The following is a 20,632-nucleotide window of genomic DNA, read 5'->3' on the forward strand; positions in this document are numbered from 1 at the left end:
GACGAAAACGAGCAAACACAGTACCCTTCACTACAAGCTGAGAAACGCACACACAGAAAGAAAAAAGACAGAAAACAATTAGAAACAAATCTAAACACAACAGTGCTATTAACATTGAAATATTCACGCTTCGAAACTAAAAATATATTGCAAGGTGGATAAATCACGAAAGAAACAGGAAAAGGTATACAGAAAAGTGTAGTAAAAGACTATCATTTCACTTCTTGTGCTGTCCTTACCAAACATTCGGTAGTCCAGATCATCATTCAGAGAGACATGGTGAGGTCTGATCAGTTTAGAACAAATGAAATAGATCTGAAAATCGTGAGACTAATCAAATACAACGACGTTTCGCCGACCCAAATTTCCGTGAAAAATACCGTAGTTTCATAACTACAAGTGGACAGATTACAATTAGCTGATAATTGATTAGTTACCGATATCGTGTCTGTCTAGTCCTTTTAATGTTGACCAAATTCCATCCATGACGATCCGAATCCTACATAGGGAACCAGTACTCTCAGGTGCACCTCGCAGACAAGTGTTAGCAAGAAACCCAGGTCAAAACTTTCTTATCGACTACCTCCAACCACCAAACATCAAGTGGACAATTACTTTTAGATGCGTTAACAAAACGTCAACACGCCATAAACGTATGCTAATTACTGAGTTAGTACTGTTGAAAAAATACTGTGTATAACATTGACGCAAATCCAACTATGTACACACTGTAAGATCTGTGGATATCAAATTGAAAATTGGGTGTGTTTTCCATTTCAGTAAAACAACACAAAACTTGTTTGTGCCAATGCACTTTGTTATCACACTGTTTTGGTTGTACATTGAGTGTATTTTGCATAAGAAAGTACACAAAATTAAAGACTAAGCACTCAAGCCTGTTACAATGATGAAGTATTTCAAACAGTAAAAGTCTAAACATTGTCTAGCGACAAGTACACAAAGCTGAACATGTATATACGTCATACATTATTTTGATATCTCTGCATATCAATCCACATAATACTTTAGTTACATAAAACACGTCTGCTGTGTGAATAATACATTTCTCTACACAAATGATAGGAGGTTTGAACTTAACACCTAACTAACGATCATTAAGCACTACGAGTTCACCTCAGTGAATTAGTCGAAAGACTATGTCCATTTTAAAATCACCTTCGATATACATTGATAATCCCATTATTACTCACCTTTGGTATAAGCCAGGGATAATATTCTCGTATGATAGCCCACGTTTTGCCAGACATAGCTAGGTGGAAATCAGGTCGATCGAGCATCCGTATAGATACAGAATGAGTGGGATTCAAACGACGATTTGATACTGAATGCAAATCATCTTTCGAATAACATCCACTCTTTCTTCCTTCATAGTGGTGATGTTGTTGATGATCGGATAAAGAAGCACGAGGGTGACCATTCACTGAAACATTAGGCACCGCAGTTATATCTGTCAGTGGACTTGAAGACGGTGAGGAATGCTGTTCACATCCCCGTGAACTGAGCGAAAATCAAATTAAAACAAACAAATACACACAAATAATAATCGTGGAATTTAATAGATTTAAAAGTATTCTTCAAAAAAAACACAATTAATGGATAGTGAGACATTTGAGTTGTGAATAGCTTCAGATCACTGCGGTCACATCAGAACACTAGGGGAACGTTATTCGACGAATTATTAGTTCGGTTTACATATCTTCAGTAAACGTAATCCAAGTAGTTGGTTAGTCGAATAATGATTGACATACTCAGCTTCAATCCATACAGTTTGTGGCAAACGTCAACGAAGTTATGTGCAACGGAATTAGAACTGGCCACCAAATAGGTCAAACAGGAATCTATTAATCACGAATCCATCGTTCCATAGGAGACATCATTCATGCAGATTTATAGTACTCAATAGTCAGGATGTTTATATCATGAGGTCTCGCATCTAGTTACATAATTTCGAACTGTCATACAATGGTGAACGGAAATCTGCGCAATGCCTACAATGACTTCAGATCACCCAACTTCTAGTAATTTCAGCAACATCTAAACCATAAATCCTTATCTACTATGTTGTAGAAACATATGCAGGGTTTTCAGATGTCACACGATCCAGTTTAATTCAAGGTTGAGTGAACACTTCTGAAATTAGTGATTGAATTATGATCGTTACTTGCGAACTGCCCTGTTTGTCAACTAACTTTTAACAGTATCTGTGAACGCACAATTGTACAATGCAGAGAACTTAAATATCGAAATATGGCTTGAAACAGGAAGGTGAGTAATCGTATGGTTGACTACGTACTCCATACAAATAGTCAAAAAACTAAATAGAGATCAAAATGTAGAACATCCCAACTGATTCAAGATGTTATTCATGAATAATCCAGGTGCTGAGTTGTTAGCATGCAACTTGAAGTTCAGAGATTTCAAGGTACAAGTAAGGTAGAGATAAGATCTGGTAGTCAATGTTGGTCAACAAAAGTAATAACATTTACTTAGGCTGTACATTCGAATTTGTAGTTGTTTGGTAAATATATATAGGTCTATAGAAAGATAGAAAAATACCACGCAAATGGTTCAAGGGCTATGTTAATGAAGAGGCAATTATAAAGCGGATATATAGGTAAGATATACATAGTAGAATGATCACTGATGACGTGCTTCCTAGAGGGTTTTCTAAACAGTCTAGATGAAAGCGATTACATTTACATAACGGAAAAAATAAATATTGGTTTAGTAGGAGATTTTCACAAATGAATTCATATGAACTTACACACATGGGACATCTTCACATAAGCGATGCATCAATTTTCGAGATTTCCTACCACTCCTTACAGAGAATGTGCGCGGATCAACATCAGTTTCAGTCGAAGTATTATTAACAGGTTGAGATCTATGAGACTTTCTCGTTGTTCTTGTTTCAGTTGTAGCTGTCACTTCAGTGACTGGTTTGTGTAAATCTTCAGCATAATGAAATTCAACTAATGAATCGTATTGTTGATTGAAGAAGTTTTCCTCAAATAAAGAATTTGCTGCATTAAAACTTGAGTGTGTACGTGGTCTATTGTTGTTTCTTGTTCCTTGTGATTGTGTCAACGAAACAAATGGTAAACTAACATGATTTGAAGAAGTATGACTGTGTGGTTGATCACTGGGTAGATCAACTTTGGTAGAACAAGCTACAGAATCATTCGGACTAGATGACTGAACATGACGAGGAAATGGTGGTGGTTTTGCAGACACAAGAATAATACGATCCAGTTCATCGATCATCTCGCAATCTCGAGCTACTGACAATGCAGTCAACATATTATCACCTAAGTAAGAAGGTTGAATGATGAGCAACAACGCATTTTGTCAATTCATATTACTAACAAACGTAAATTATAATTGACAAGAATTATTAATTTATGGAATTTCATTGAGTCACGAAAATTGAAAGAAAATCATGTAAACTATTTCAGTTTAATTTTTATTATGTAAAAAACTAATTTCAGAGAGATATTTATCGAGAAAAAGAAGCAAAACTCTAATACGATTATTCAAAGAAAATTATGAAACTGTTATGCAATACACTTGACTTATTAACTTAAGCCTAGATCAATAAAACGCTTTTTAGTTTATGAGATTAAAGAGAACGTGATTTCTAAATAAAATGACGTAGTAACGATTACATTTTGCAGTAACCTCAAATGAATCGTAACACTTTATGATTATATTCACACTGTTAAAATCATATGGCAACTTAATGAGAGATACATTCATATAACAAAGAACAATTTTTATGTTCTTCCAAAGTTTTAGAAATTAGTGGGTGAAAATACGGATACAGATTTTATAAGAAAAACATCTGAGATATAAATGTACAAGATTTTAAAAATAACTCTTTTGGGATTTCATAAAATTTTCATAAGAATAAAAAGTAGAAATTATTCAAATCGCATTAGTCAACCATGTTATCTGTCATACAATGTGCTCATAGTAAGTGGTATAAACTCCGGTAAAAAAGAATTGAATTGTCAAATTTAAGAAAATATAAATTAAAGATGAAAGAGAAATCGAAATATTAATGAAGCTAAAATTAATGATTAACAGATTCCATAAAACTATTCTTTAATTACTGGACCTAATACGAAACTAAAATTTTATTCTTAAAGGTCAGATATCAAAGTAAATACTAAATAATTATGTAAGCGCCTATTCTATTGAATCATGATTAGTAGGAGAAGTGAAGAAAATCTAGAATATTTTTACACCTCTTTCAATTGTTAGTTATTGGGATAAGGAATAATTAGCGATATTGTTAACGTGATTTGTCAATGGTTGTCTGTTCAGTTGTCCCAGATGCATTAGTTCACAGTAATTCAATAAACATATTTGAGATTATTATCTAACAAAATAGTAGTGACTGACAGTGAAAATTCACGATTTTTTGCCAGTAACATATAGAACTACTAGAAATTCGAACTAATTGTCTGTTTAATCTGTCATCGAATGAATCCAGTGATATTTCACATACTAATCAGATTGGTAGCATTAGTTTGGAGTTTTATTCCACATTAAAGTGACAAAATCATATTAAATATTAATTCAAATAGATTTCTTGTTCAATTATCCAATGTTGATGTTTTAAAAGTACGGCTTAGCGCTTCACACATAGAATACATTATTTATAGAACGTTTGACAATCTTAGTACATCAAAACAAAAAACCTCATAATTCCTCAAATAAAAGGGTTCATAATTTAAAGATAAAGCATACACTGTAAACTGAAGAAACAAAAAAGTACTTTGATACTAGGAAAAATGATCAAACGTCAAGATTTAGTTAATGATGTTGCACAAATTAAAAATAGCATTTACACCAGCTACAGATAAGATATATATCTAATGATATACTGTCGAGTGATTTATTTCAAAAAAATGTTTCTGTACATTATTCAAATGAAACTAGATATAAGATTTTCGGCTAACTATGAGTTAACGCCAAACAGTTGAAAATGAAGTTAGAGAGAACGCTATCCGTTGTAAGGATTGAAGTAGAATTCTTACTGTTCAAAAGATGAACAATCTCAAAAAGAAATTAAATTTCGAGATATATCTTATTTTTTTTAAATAACAATTATAATCTGTTATTATTTATTTTAACACATAGATATTGGTAAAAGGAGGCACCAAATACACATGCGCCACACAGATCTCATTTGACATGTGTGAGGGATGTGATACTGCCCGGGTGCCCAAACCGAAGCAGGTGGGTTTTTTAGGGGGCCACTCCCCGAGCCTAAGACCATAAGGTCTGATCCACAAGGCAGTGGAGCATCGTGAGGAGCTGTTATAAACAGCTGAGTAGATTGCCACTTTCTTTCTGAACCATCATAAAAGATTTAAAATTTGGCTTCATAATAATAATTTTCTGCAAACATTGATTAATGACTTTCAACAAAATTATAAATCATTCTAAATCACATGTTTACGAATATTTTACAATTAAATAAACTTAATAATGAATCTATAGAATGCTACTGGTATGTATATCCTGTATATTATTGTCAGTTAAGAAATTATTGCGAAATAGATAACTGAGATAAACAAGATGAAAATGATTTATGATGATTATTTTCGGTTAATCTAACATCTTAACATATATGAAACTCCAAAAATGGAATAATGCGTCTGAAAATATTTATTATTCCATAAAATTTGAAAACTGTTGGGATATTCAGAAAAATATCCCAAAATTATCCTGTTAGGTCTAATGCTATCCTTGAACGTGAAATGGTGTCAGTTTCTTATTGGTCAATATTGATTTCATGTATCATTTTCCTGTTGGTGAGTATTCACGGTAGTCCTAACTGTATAAATATACATTTGTCTGTAAGTTCTTATTCTTCTTCTGACCCCATAAACAATTTTCATCTACGGTTTGTGTTCTGATATATTGGAGATTGGGAACAGTAATGGGGTCGTACTGGAATATCTGAAGTTGGTCAGTCGGTAGAATTTAGAGTAGCCACCCGCGGTCCACAATAAGATCCCATTTTAGTTCATTTAGATTTCACACTTGCATAATATTGATATTTACATTAAGAAATACAAATTACAGTCTATAAAGTTGCTTCATTACTAAACAGTATCATAGTATTCATCGTAAAAATCAGTTACGGGTACCAGTTTAATAGAACCTGTTGTGACTTATTCAGAAACGTACACTGGATGTTCTATTACTACTAATGGTCGTACAGATGGTCAAAGGATAATAGTTATGTTGTAGTGAACGAAAATGAAGGTGGAGGAAATCAACTTAGTGTTTAATTCAACATCACATAATGACTAACCAAAATAAGGAAATCTTATCTTAAATACATCATTTGCATATCTTCTTTACATTGCCATCTACATACTCCATTATTCCCCTAATTATCTTGTTATTTTGATTGCTTTCTGATCTCTTCATTTCAATGTTCTGCTACCAAGCATTCCACTTCCGGTTAGTACTACATGCTACTTACATTTGTCAGCAAATGTAGCATACACGACAAGATTATTGGTAAAAATGAAACAGTTCCAGTGGCACTAACAATATGCAGACCAATTTAAATACATCAGATAAGTCGAATAACTAACATACATAGACGATTCAACGACAGTGCAACCGAATACAAGTGGGAAATAAAACTGTCCTAGATAAGGAAATTCTAAAAATAGAAACACATCATATAAACACTGATCACTAAGTAGATGGGCTTAAGAAGAATGTCGAAGCCAAGTTGTTTGGTAGCTTTTCCGAATAGCCCAACATGGGAAACAGAAGACAAAGTATAAACAAAATTAGTAATGATAATAATAATATACTATGATGATGACCCGTATATATACAGATTCAGAGTATACCAAGTTTAGATTTAATATTTACCTATATAAGCTGTAGTTACTAACTGTTCGAGAAAATAATCTAGAAAAGAGCACTTCCAAAAAAAATCATATTGAAAATGAACACATCAATGAAAACGAAACATACCAGTTACCATTACGGGTCGAATATTGGCATATCTTAAAGTTTCAATCACTTGAGTTGTTTCCGGTTTCAAACGGTTCTCCATAATCAATAAACCAAGAAATTGTAGATCTTGTTCAACACGTTCCCTAGATACACGTAAAACTTTTGTATAGGTTGCTTTCAATGGTTTCCAAGCTAACGCTAAAACTCGATAACCTTCACGTGTGTATTCCAACAGAGTAGAATGGAAATCCCTAGGAACTAAAGAATAGAAGAAAACAATAACTGAAGTTCCCTAACAAACACAACTGATATGTAGTTTTATCTATACGTTCAATTAAAAGACGGCATAAATTGTGGGAAATTTCGATAAAATATTGATATATGTTTAATAATATTTTTTTGGAAAACATCCAATATGAATTTCATCTGATCTGAAAATGGACACTGGCATATGATATGCTCAGAGAAGCTAAGTATAAAAATATTTATTGTGATAAAGTTGTTTGTTTCATGGTTAGAACAAATAAACTGATTATTACCCTGAAGAATTCCAGATATATTAGCTGGACGAAACGTTGGAATTAGTTAAATTTTAATCGCTCAGAATATTTCAAATATAATTTTCACATATAAGGACTTCTCTACATTCGGCGCTCAATTACTGTCAAACTATTCGTTCTAATCTTGACGAATATTCGTATAAACGATATAATAGATGAATGAAAATCAAATAACAAACCAATAATAATAATAACAATAATAATAATCTATACCAAAGAGAGCAAGAACAAAAAATTTGACAGAATGAAATAGTTACATATTATTCTGTTCAATTCTTAGTTTTTAAAGAAACTAAGTGTATGAAAAAATCTGTCCGTTTGATAAGTGGTAAAAATATTAACCGGCTGATTAAGTTGATTGACCCAATTAACTACAGACTATAGTCAGTACTGATGAAAATACAAATGGCATAATGTTAAATAAAATTGACTTAAATAATTTAGTTAATTTAACTGATAAACTTCTAATTATTAAAATGAATGATAGAATTTTATTGTAAACTGATACAAATTCGATAATACAAGGAGCTGGTTGGATCATGTTTAAATCATACTGATTTATTTACATCCAGAAGGTATTGAATACCAAATTTATAAAATAATAATACAAGTGTCATCTAAAATTTCTTTGCATACATATTAAATGTTTAAAGTGCAATAGCTAGAATAAATATTGATTTTTAAAAACCTTGACATTATTATGGACAAGAGGTGTCCGGAAATTTATTAAATATAACATATAGGATTATTTTATTGAACATAATGAACAAATTAATATGCTACTATGCTTTTATTACGATGATGAAACGATTATTATTATTATTATCAGTGATTAAAAAAACTGGTTTATGAAATTTACGCGTAAATGCTAGATTCTACTCAACAGGACCAACATAATACTAAAGTGTACGTAATTAGGCAAGAAAAAAAAAGCTAGGGAATATTACTTTTTAATTACGATATAGTAAAAACACTAACTAGAGTTAGTTTTATGTATTAACTTAGTAGTAAAATCAATTAGCTTTTATTCAATAAGCTGCAGGTCTGAACCTATATTATACAAATTCTTTTATGAACACTGTTGTATTTTCACGAGCTCTTGTACATGTAGTACACAGCAAAACTTATTACATAAACTAACAATTTGTAAATGAATTGTATGACTTACATCTAAAATTTAAGCATAAAGATGGCACCAAACACTTTGCTAGTTGACGAAAACATATCTTAAAAATCAATGGTAATATCAGCTTAGATACACCCCTTTTGATTTATTAAACCAACAGATAGAATTTAACGATTCATACTAAATTATCAAATAAAAACTGTTGTATGCAAGCGAAAAATAAATAAATGTTAACTGCCTTTCATTTGACCTATTGACTATTATACGATTTACCATTCTTAAGTTATTCTCCATTAATTCGTTACAGTCTCTCACATTCAAAGCCACCCTTGGCTTGATCATGTATAATTGTTATTTTCTATTTTATGGTATGATGTTGTCTGGTTTGCTTGTATATAAACTGCGTATGTCTGAAATACATGATTCTTACAGTAGAAGCTGATAACTGTACTTTGGATTGAACCGGCTGAGTTGGACTAGAAGCTACTATACAGAGGACCAATAAGAACTCAGAGTTGATTCAAGGCTGACAGTGTTGATTAATGCGTCATTAGTTTAGCAAAGGGACAAGGTCATATAAGTCGATGTTCTAATCGGCGATTTAGCCACGTGATATTTGATGGGGCTTAGGACATAACACAAAATATTATAAAATCTGATAAATATTGCTGTTCTTTTATAATTTAAAAGAAACTTGATTATGATAATTATTTAACTGCTTTAAAAGAGTTAATACAACAAACAATCCTCGAAATAATCACGACATCTTAGAGAACTCTAACATTAGTTTGCCCAAAACATATGAAAAAGATCGATTGTTATTTCTTTTTTTAACAGTTTATATACTAGAATTACTGAGTTATTGATTACACAACAAGAATGACTGAGAGATTAATTGCCTACAAAATCTATCATGAGAAAAACTTTAGTGATCAAGTAATCGGATACTAACTAGAGAAAAACTGAATTGTCACCTGTATACAATTTTCAATAAAGATACTATAGAATGATAGCATGTTGATTAGGCACACTATGAGGATGTATTTCTACTCATCGTATCGTATATACTATAGAATTCAAAATGTTAATGCTTACTTCTTTATCTATACACAAATCATGAACAAATACAATACTCAATAATTAAATGATGAACGTGTTTCGAAACAGTGAACAATATATTCTATTATGTTGTCAATATCTGTTTCCAATCAATTGGATTATGGTTCACAATTATGCAATAGTTGATAAAATTAAACAACTTAGAAAGTTGTTTCGCTCATAATTGTAATCCATACGTAATTTCATTTTGAAGACTATGACTTATTGGTTAAATCAAAAGATATCAAACTTCCATCAAATCAACATAAGTCACTCAACATACAAATTAATCTTAAAACAAAAGCTAAATATAGTCGGCTATCTTCAGTCAGCTAATATCCTAATGTGGCTCATATAATGTCTAGTTACTTAAACTACCCGCCACATTGTACGTTTGATAGAATTCGGTCAGCTCTAAAAGACTAGAAAAACATAAAATAGATCCAACCACTTTGTGATCATTTAATTGTATGCAAATTAATTCAATATACATTTTTTAACATAACAACCAACTAGATCACAGTTGAAATTTACCAATAAAACAAGATGTGAACAAATACACGATCAACTTATATCATAATTTGACAATCAATAAATAATAATTCACAATATGAATGTAAGAATTTTATATTCGTATGGTTACGGTAATTAGTGATCTTTTTGAAAAGCGGCACATGTATGCGACAAAACAAGATAAAAAGGAATGTTATATATATGCATTAAAATGGATCATCCAAAACAATGAGCAAAAAACGTGATTATCAACCGATAAATTAATTTGTTTTCTCATGTTTTTCATATCACTAACAGTTAAAATATGTAATACAGCGCAGTGTTTGAATTTTTTTCTTAAAAAAAAGTTAAAAATATAAAACTTTACAAAACAATACAAACACTAATCCATTTACGAACAAACAAACACAGAAAGGTACAAATACTTGGATAGAGACAAGATGTAGCAAAATTACACTCTTTTAAATATGTAAATTAAAATTAATTGAATGATTTGCAAATATTAATTAGTTAAAAAAACATTGTAGGCTAGAATTATATATTTACTGCTGAATGTCAGTGTAAACTAAAAAATATCGAGTAAATTAGCACAGTTATTATAGTGACTGGAAGTAGTAGTAAGTATTGAATAATAATAATAATAATAATAATAATAATAATAATAATAATAATAGGTTGATTAGTCAAGAAACTGTATTTCACTATTATCACTGACCTACAAATTCTGTTGATTAGTTTAATGTTTAACATATTCACATGATATAAATAATACGGTATATGTTATGATTTCTCTCATATACGACCCAGCGACTCTTATTGCTGAGTACTTTTGAACACTAGTTCATTCGACAAATCTCCAAACCAGAACACGGTTGATTAGGAACTTAATGATATACCAAATAACAAGGTTGGATGTTAGTAGGAATCACAGTAAGAAAAACGTTAGTATTGTAAGAAGCAATTTCCTACAGGTGTAACTCTAAGTTATTCTTTAGACTGTCGAGTACAGTCTTGGTGTAGCCAAAGTTAGAACAAGTAAGCTATTTGGCTTGATAAACTTTATCTGTTTCTAAAACATAAATTAACACCGTTAGGATACAAAACAAACTGTTAACTATTAGCACAGAGAATAACAGAGACATGAATAACATACCAAACAGTAACTACAAGATAGGAAAAATGAGTCAACAAGGCAAATATTGTTTTACAATGAACATTGATGAATAAACAAGATATAGTCATACAAGGTCAAAGATAATGTGGTGGTGGGCGTTTCACCTTATCATTGGTGAGTTCGTTTATCGATCACACTTTACAAGTATATTTATAATTTTTACAAGAGAAGATTCTAGAATCTGCACCAAGTACCAGCTAGCGCTGATTGATTAACAATAAACAATCAACGTGCAGCAAAATAATCCTGCACTGAACATGATTTAATCCAAATATATACCAAACCCACTACACGACCAGACATCGAAGTAACCCACACTGGCTTTCCTATAGATATCACTACACCAACCATCGAGGAATTCAGCATGGTTACCAGACAAACCAAGAGTGGGAAAGCTGCAGGACCAGACAACATACTAGCTGAAGCACTGAAGTCAAACACAGAAACCACTGAAAAGACACTCAATGTTCTATTCAGGAACATTTGAGAGGGAAAGCAAGTACCGAAAGACTGGGAAGAAGAATACCTCATCAAGATACCAAACAAAGGAGACCTGAGCAAACGTCAAAACTACAGAGAAATCACACTACTATCGGTACCAGGAAAGGTTTTCAACAGAATGTTGACGAACTGGATGAAATACTCAGTAGACGCCCAACTTCGAGATCAGAACATTGAATTCCGTAAAAATCAGTCGTGCACAGACTAAATCGCAATACTACGGATCATCGTTGAACAATCAAATGAATGGAACTCGTCACTTTACATCAACTTCCTTGACGATGAGAAAGCGTTCGACAGTGTGGATAGGAGGACTTTATACTATCTTCTTCGATACCACGGTGGACATGACAACATCTTCAATATCATCCGGAATTCATACGACGGACTACACTGCAAAGTCGTTCAGGCACACCAGCTGACAGATGCTTTCGAAGTGAAGACCGGTGCCAGACACGACTGTCTACCCTCGCCCTTTTTCTTTCTTCCGGTGGTTGACTGGATTACGAAGACCACCACATATCAAGGGAAGCATGGAATACAATGGACAGCTTGCATGCAACTAGACGGTTTGGACTTCGCAGATGACCTGGCTCCTCTATCCCATACGCACGAACAAGTGCAGATGAAGAAAACTAGTGTAGCAGCAGCCTCTGTATTAACAGGACTCAACATACACAAAGGGAAAAGCAAGATCCTCAAATACAACACGGAGAACACCAACCAAATCACACTTGATGGAAAAGCTCTGGAAGACGTGGAAACCTTCACGTACCTGGTCAGCATCATCGATGAACAAGGAGGATCCAATACAGACGTAAAGGAGAGGATTGGTAAAGCAAGGGCCGCATTCCTACAATTGAAGAACATAGGGAACGCAAAACAACTGTCGACCAATATCAAAGTCATAATCTTTAATACGAACGTCAACACAGTTCTACTGTACAGAGCTGAAACTTGGAGAACTACTACAACCACCATCAAAAAGGTACAGGTATTTATAAACAATTCTCTACATAAAGCACTAAATGTCCGTTGACCAGATACCATCAGCAACAACCTTCTGTGGGAGAGAACAAACCAGCTTCCAGATGAAAAGGAAATCAGGAAAGGTCACTAGAGGTAGATAGGACACAAATTTCGGAAACCATCAAATTGCATCACGAGGTAAGTGCTTATCTGGAATCATGAAGGGAAATGGAAAAGGGGAAGGTCAAAGAACATACTACATCGAGAATTGGAAGCAGACATCAAAAGGAGGAATAGCATCTGGAAAGAATTGCTCAGGACAGAGTTGGATGGAGAATGCTGGTGGGCGTTCCTCCACGAGGGGTAACAGGCGTAAGTAATTAAGGTAACTTTCAATACTCTATTCTTCTGTTGTGGCATTGAAAAAAATCCATACAAGCATCCTGATCGATTATCAATAGAATAACCTGTTATCCTCACGTTTATATAAACTTACATTATACAAATATAGATTTATCTCCAGTCAATTCTAAGATCTCTACAATGTATTCCTTTGATTTCAACTGCAATAAATTTAAGTCACTATCACTCAATCTAGTTTATTTTTTAAAAAAATTGGTGTCTATTGTTTATTGTGCATCTGGATACATTATGAACACATATAAGCACAACAATGTACACATATGTCATTTTGCTTGTGGATTTTATAAAGCTACCACTAATCATGGATTTACCTGCCAATCTCTAATTAACATTTCTTAATCAGCAATGCAAATGATCATTTTATACATAACCAGGTAGGTATCATAGGTCATTAAATATATATATATATATATATATATATATATATATATATATATATACTGAATGACATAGAAATATCAAACAGGACGTCAAACACAATGAAAACATATTTTAATAACATAAAATTTATGTCTGTGTGTATGCTTTAACCGAAGTAACTTGTAAACTAGCATGCTACTAGTTCGACACATTTGTCTTGTGAATACATTTTTATTAAAAACAAATATTGAAAATTTGTCTACAGTTTTTATTAAAAATTATAAGTATATACACAATAAGTGACAATAAATTTCATGTAAGTCACATATATATTTCATGATTCAGTTTATAATGTATAACCTTTGACATAAAATTAAGCATTTAACTAAATTTGATATAAACATATGATGCTTGTGAATATCACAAATAAATCTACAAACATTAAACTCTGAATCGAACATTAATAGACACTTGAAACATACGAGATGATGAATTAACAAAAAACTATAGCGTTTACCATGTTTCATCAATAATAAATGAACGACTAATTATTATTATTATTATTATTATTATTATTATTATTATTATTATTATTATTATTATTATTACTGACTCTGTTTCGTAATTATAAAATATATACTAAAATTTCCACAAATCTCCAGTTATCAGTTACTTGTGCGATCTGTTTCAAATTGACAATAATTACATTAATTTACACGTTTTAAATGACCCTCATTTAGGTTCAGAAAATAAAATGAAATCTTAACATCATGTACACTAACCGGGTCTACCAATACTTCATTAAAAACAATTATCAACTGACACAAACACATTAACGTAATGTCAAGAATTTATAGTATTTAAAGTGAAAACAACCAAAATCATCCAAGGCTTAATAAGGCTCTTCAGTAAGAGATGCGGGAAAACCAGGTTGGTTTCTGACTTGGATGTGAATGTTCAGAACAAATAATCATCCTTTATCTGGTTCTAGAACATAGGGATTAATTCCAACACCCGAGAATAGTGTTTCTTAACTTGGATATACAATCCGACTTCATTGACTAAGAGGTTTAGTGGTAATGATGTTCAGGAGACCGATAAAATTAATCGAAAAAAGCCAAAACGGCAGCTTAAGACGTTGGGAAGCATCATATCCAATCTGCATTCACTTAGACGTTTTGGCAGAAATATCTACAAAGTGAAAAGGTACATTTCACTTTCCTGATTGGATGACTACCTATACTGCTACTATGTTTACAAGTATTCCAGAACTTTCGAACTCAAATCGATTTGAAATGCTATAAATCCACTAGATTTGGAGTAATAAAAGGAACCTTGGAGTAAAGCGTTCTTCCCAAATTTGGCGCAATTTCTCTTGTGTTCAAGTCGGTGTGTAGATTTAGCATGGAAGTTACTAGAAGAGCTCAGGAAGCGAGTGAACGATGCAATAGTTACGTACTAGGTAACCAACGAGATAACAAATTAGTTGATGAAAGTGTGAACTTTCATCACGTAAGATATTTATAACCTATCTTAAGCTGTCCAACAACTCACTACTTCGATGTAAGATGTTGGATAGTATAACCAGCGGCTGTCAACATCTTCACTTTTAAAAGGATTAAATACATTTTGTCACACGAATTCAAGAAACTTTCTTGAACAAGATTGTACACGCCAAATCATCTTACTGTACATAATGTTAATACCACTTTGGTATACATATTTATCATTTCGTCTCAGAGTGTTAAAATGGTGTCGGAAATTGTGTTGATATATGTTTGTGTTAGGTTTAACGTTGAATATGACTGACCAGTTGGATTAACATTTTAAAAAATAATTCTTGACAATATTCACATTTTACTTACTAGTATCACATCTGCACAATAATTCAATAGTTTCAGGTGCACCTTTAGTATAGATATTGAAATGATTTTGATTGAGAGCACGAGTAATCACAGACATACGTTGTAATGAAGAACTGAATGGAAATTGACGTAAAATACCCACTTCATATGGAATATCCTACAAGTGTGTGAAATCAGGATTTTCAATTTCAATAAAAAGCATTTTTATAGAACAGAGAAAAGAAGGAAGTCGTAATTTACTCAGCTGACATGCAGCAACCTCAAACTCTAAAAATATTATAATCTATTGGAATAAGCTAATAATCCATCTATGCTTTCCGAACACTATAAATATTGTTTACCAAAATCACCTGCGTTGTATTCAGATATTCACTGTGTTTTAGCATTACCTTAGGTGATTTCATACCGTAAGTCTATAAGGGCAAGTAGTGACCATGATACCCAATTCCAACAAGTTTTAGGATGCCGAAACATAACAACATTACTTGAAAATAAGTTCGATCATTAAAGAGCTAAACCATGAAACCGTATAAACGACCATTTTGTCAATGCCTAGGCAAACTATGTCAAACCAGATACCTTAGTAGCAACAATTGACCTTCACTTAGAGCTTAACATAGTTAAATAAAACATGGTTGGAAATAGAGGTGAAGGCTTCCACAACGCTACAGAAGTCAAGCCCCATATTGGTCTTTTACTTACAACTACACTGATTCAATCGATGGGAATCAACATTCAGCTTAAATTATAGTGAATGATGCCATCAACATTCAATGTCTCCATAGATGTGTTTTTCAAGTACATCTCTATAAATTGATAAAACTACATTTACCTACGGTGTAGATTATCCAAAAACAAACCACAGGTATTTTGACTTTGTAGACAACTATAGTGCCACATGTATGTCTGCTGATATAGGAACGTAAATGTAGGTGGCTTTTTAAGACAATCAGTTAAATGGACGACAGCGAAAAATAGTTATCGTCAACATCCCTCCTCAAAAAATGTAACATAATTGAGCACCGTTACTAATCTATAAGTTATATCATACGAATTGCGATTAACAGTTTTCCTCTGTTGAAATCCTTAGTTTGTACATATCCCCAACAGACTTTCATGGAGTTTTATTAATCCAGTTTATTCTGATGATATTTCTAACACACTAAGCTGTCTTGTTTCGCAGTAACATTCAAAGTATACATAAACAACGATCCTAGGAATTCATTATCATCTCGTTGCGAAAAAAGTATTCCACATTCAAACCTTTATTTTCATGGTTTGGGACTTAACTGCAAAAAGAATATTCATGGTTAATTTTCCTAGCATGAGTACAAGTTTGGTTTAGTCTGACTTTGCGCAATTTCAAAAACTTACTACAGGGTGATGGCGTATCGCGAAACTGAATAACTGATGTAAGCCGACAGTTAACTGATAATAAACGACAAGACAGTTAAGTAGAACAGGACAACAAGGACCAGAGCAGTTGCTATGTCCAGCACAAAAATCAACACTACTCCACATTTTATCATCAGAACATATGTCAACTCTCTCTCTTAGGTTGGAATAGTCGGCATTTTATATCAAGTGTACAAGAGACGGTAGTGTAAAGACACCAACCTAACTACATAACATAACTTACATCACCATTGAATTTTTCAGAAGTCTTTTCCGTCAAACTGGTTTTACTGGATGGACGTACGATAGCAGGGACAGCCATTTCAAATTTACAGTGATCAGCAGCTTCTTCAATGAGTTCCTGACAAAAACAACACAAAACGAAAACGCGATCGACAAGCAATTTGTTTACGTCAATAAACATGTTGTTGAAGACCTATACACATACATCCTTTAAACAAGCTTTTGTGATATTTTAGAAAATACGCCTCAATATACCTAAATTTGTATTTTATCGAAATATATTTATTTATTTATTTAATGGCTTTATTGAATATTATATTTTCGTACAATATAGAATTCTCAATACAGAGTATTTCAACAAGTTCCTAACACAAAAAAACAGAAACAAAAACAAAAAGAGGGGAAAAAGATTTAAAAAGGATCTGAAAAACTGTACAACTTTTCAAATAAGAGACATGTTTAGAATGCAGGTTATTGACTAGGTTAACTCCAACAACCTGTTCGTCACAGAGTATATTTGCTAGGTAAGGTATTATACAGCTTTTATACTTTTGCTTGAGTGCATGGATTTTAATGTAATTACGTCTCGTTCTACCAGGAGATATACAAGGAGATAGATAAGAGTGAAGGGGATGGTTAGTATCTGATAAAATAACACCTATCAGGAGTTTGCATGACTTTAGGTGTCTATCCACAACCACATTAATTATGATCTCGAAAGATTCACCACACATCTTGCTAACTGCCTTCAGCACTCTCCGCAATACAGCAAAGTCTTTTCTCAAAAGCCCGGGAAAGAATAATGGAGAACAGTAAAGAATAATAGGTAATATGCAAGAATTGACAAATTGTAAGAGTAAATGACGAGTAATCCCGAGAGCATGCAATCTCTTTATGTAGTAAGTCAGACGGAAAGCCTTCTTCGATAACAATAAAACGTGGGAAGACCAAGATAGATCAGAGGAAAAGGTGACACCAAGATAATTGACCTTCGACACTGTGTTTATCTAAGAGTCTCCAATGGTACAAGCATTATGGGATCTCAAAATGGTGTTTAGATTCCGTTCATGTCTCATGCTAAAGTTAACAGCTTGACATTTAGACGCATTAAGTATGAGACCACTACCAACAGACCAACAATCAATACGAAACAAAACTCATTCATTTCTATGGAATGTAAAGAGGAAGAGATAGGCATACATACAGTGAGACTATCCGCATATTTCACAAGAGTGTTTTCTGTGGAAGATGGCAGATGATGCAGAAAAAAAGAGAAGAGAAGAAGTGAAAGAACAACTCCTTGTGGTACACCTTCATGAGACAGTAGAGACTCTGAACACTTTCCTCCAAATACAGTGTACTGTTCCCTTCCAGAGAGGTAGGAACATAGCCAGTTGGTTATCCAGCTGTCAGTGTTGACGCTGATTAACTTGTTAAGTAAACGTTGTCTTGGTATAGAATCAAAAGCTGAAGTATAGTCCAGAAAAGCACATCGAACATACTTCTGACCCTTTTCTAAGTTGAACACTATGTTGTGATGCAGAACAGCAATAGCATCTAAAGTGCTTCTCTGCGTCTGTAAGCAAACTGATCTGTTAAAGGTAGTTGTGAATTGATAACATAGGACGTGAGCACACTTTTTAAAAAGGATGTTTGGGATACCATCAGGTCCCAAACGTCGGGATGAATTAAGTGACTGGAGACATCTTCGTACATCAGTCTCAGTGAAACTAGGAACACAGCTATTCTTTAAACCCGTGGATAAAGGGAGCATCACATCAGATGACTGACGTACAAAAACTTATTTAAGTCACAAACATTCAGCTGGTTATCGCTCCTAAACTGTCTGTCACCTGTAAGTTCTTTAAACAGTTTCCACATACTTGGAGAGTTTTTGAGTAAACATACAGTTGAGACGTCTAATCTCTAGGTTTATCAGACCATTTAGCTTACGAACGTCACTAGAGTTTTCATCCTCGTACATTCTTTCACCCTCCGTAGTCGTTTTAGTTGTGAAGATGTAAGTCGATCAAAACTTACAAAAATGGTTTCAGTGGGACAACAAATATCAGAACAGAATTTAAGGTAACAAGTGATAACATCAGTAGTGTTTTCCAGTGAGTCATCTGTAAATAATTGCCAGTTAGTCGTATGAAACATGTTTTTTTCAGATTTCGGATATTTTCTTCTGAGTAATTCCTATATTTGACTTTCTTAGTTTGATGTAAGAGTGCACTCTTCACATGTTTTCCATATACTGTAGATAGAACACGAATTATACAGTGGTCCGAGCTAGACAATTGAACACGTTTACGAGTCGCATATATACCCACGTCATTAATGAAAACGAAGTCTAAATGAGCGTCCAAACGAGTAGGAAAATCTACTACGCTTTGGTGACCTAGTGACGAAAGGAAGCTACAGTCACATGAACTGAAATCACCACATACAACTGAAAGTGAATCATTGAAGGCAGAAACTGCGAACTCAGTGAATTCATCAGCGAAAACAGATAGCGCAGATGATGTGCAATCTGGAATCACGTAGATATTGGTAACATAAACATATTTGCATTTATTCAGATGTTTTGGACGACATTTTAGAGTTAGACAGTCGATAAAGTCATTTGAAAACTTAAAACACACAAACGAAGATCGACACCAGTTTATGTTTACAAACGTAGCTACACCGCCACCACACCTCTTTTTATTGTTTGATCGATCCTGACGATAAATTATGAAACCACGTAGTGATACTGGGCAGTCATCCTGTAAATCACTTAACCAAGATTCTTGAATTGTGATGACACGACAATTACGATACATATTTTGACTAAGTAGGAACTACAGATAGTCCACTTTGTTGATTAGTGATCGGCAGTTAGAATTTAGAAGCTCGGGAATCGACATACGATTAATATTCATTCTCTTTAACGCATATTGCCACCCACCACGATGTCTTTTATAGTACTTTTTTGTAACTTGTGCAGCAAAAGGTCGTAAGCTTTTCATAAAATCGCCTAAATAGGTTATGCGATTAATGGACATAATGATAAGTTAAAACGAATGAAAAAACAGATAACTTGTTGAAATAATCAGATGGCAGAAACACGTAGCCCAGATATTCAAGCAGGCCGCCGTACATAGATGTACATTTGATAACTGTCAGAAATAAAATGCGGAAATTCAGTTTCTTATACACACATACCCTTTAAACAAGCATTTTGTGATATTTTAGAAAATACCCCTCAATGTACCTAAATTTGTATTTTATCGAAATATATTTGATAACTAGCAGAAATAAAATCCGGAAATCCAGTCTCATACAGTTTGAGAATCATTCTGTTGTATGGGAATCTACCACAAGGCTTAACAAGTCAAAGTTGTGGAAT

General features: G+C 33.1%; 1 protein-coding gene across 2 annotated transcripts in view; it reads right to left on the reverse strand.

The window, feature by feature from the left end:
* Window positions 1-90: 90 nt before the first annotated feature.
* Window positions 91-20,632, reverse strand: part of MS3_00006786 (uncharacterized protein) — a 41,016-nt gene continuing 20,474 nt past the window's right edge. Inside the window, exons 13-17 of one of the 2 annotated variants that reach the window (XM_051215015.1) lie at window positions 17,243-17,359; window positions 15,604-15,760; window positions 7,033-7,272; window positions 2,786-3,329; window positions 91-1,518 (exon numbers count right to left, since the gene is read on the reverse strand). In XM_051215015.1, coding sequence (XP_051068198.1) covers window positions 1,173-1,518; window positions 2,786-3,329; window positions 7,033-7,272; window positions 15,604-15,760; window positions 17,243-17,359 — 1,404 coding nt within the window. In that variant the 3' untranslated portion in view covers window positions 91-1,172. Of the gene's footprint in view, window positions 1,519-2,785; window positions 3,330-7,032; window positions 7,273-14,251; window positions 15,761-17,242; window positions 17,360-20,632 lie in introns of those variants that run through there. The other variant, XM_051215016.1, reaches the window with a different exon arrangement.

The sequence above is a fragment of the Schistosoma haematobium genome, chromosome 2 (assembly GCF_000699445.3).
Source record: "Schistosoma haematobium chromosome 2, whole genome shotgun sequence".
Classification (NCBI taxonomy): domain Eukaryota; kingdom Metazoa; phylum Platyhelminthes; class Trematoda; order Strigeidida; family Schistosomatidae; genus Schistosoma; species Schistosoma haematobium.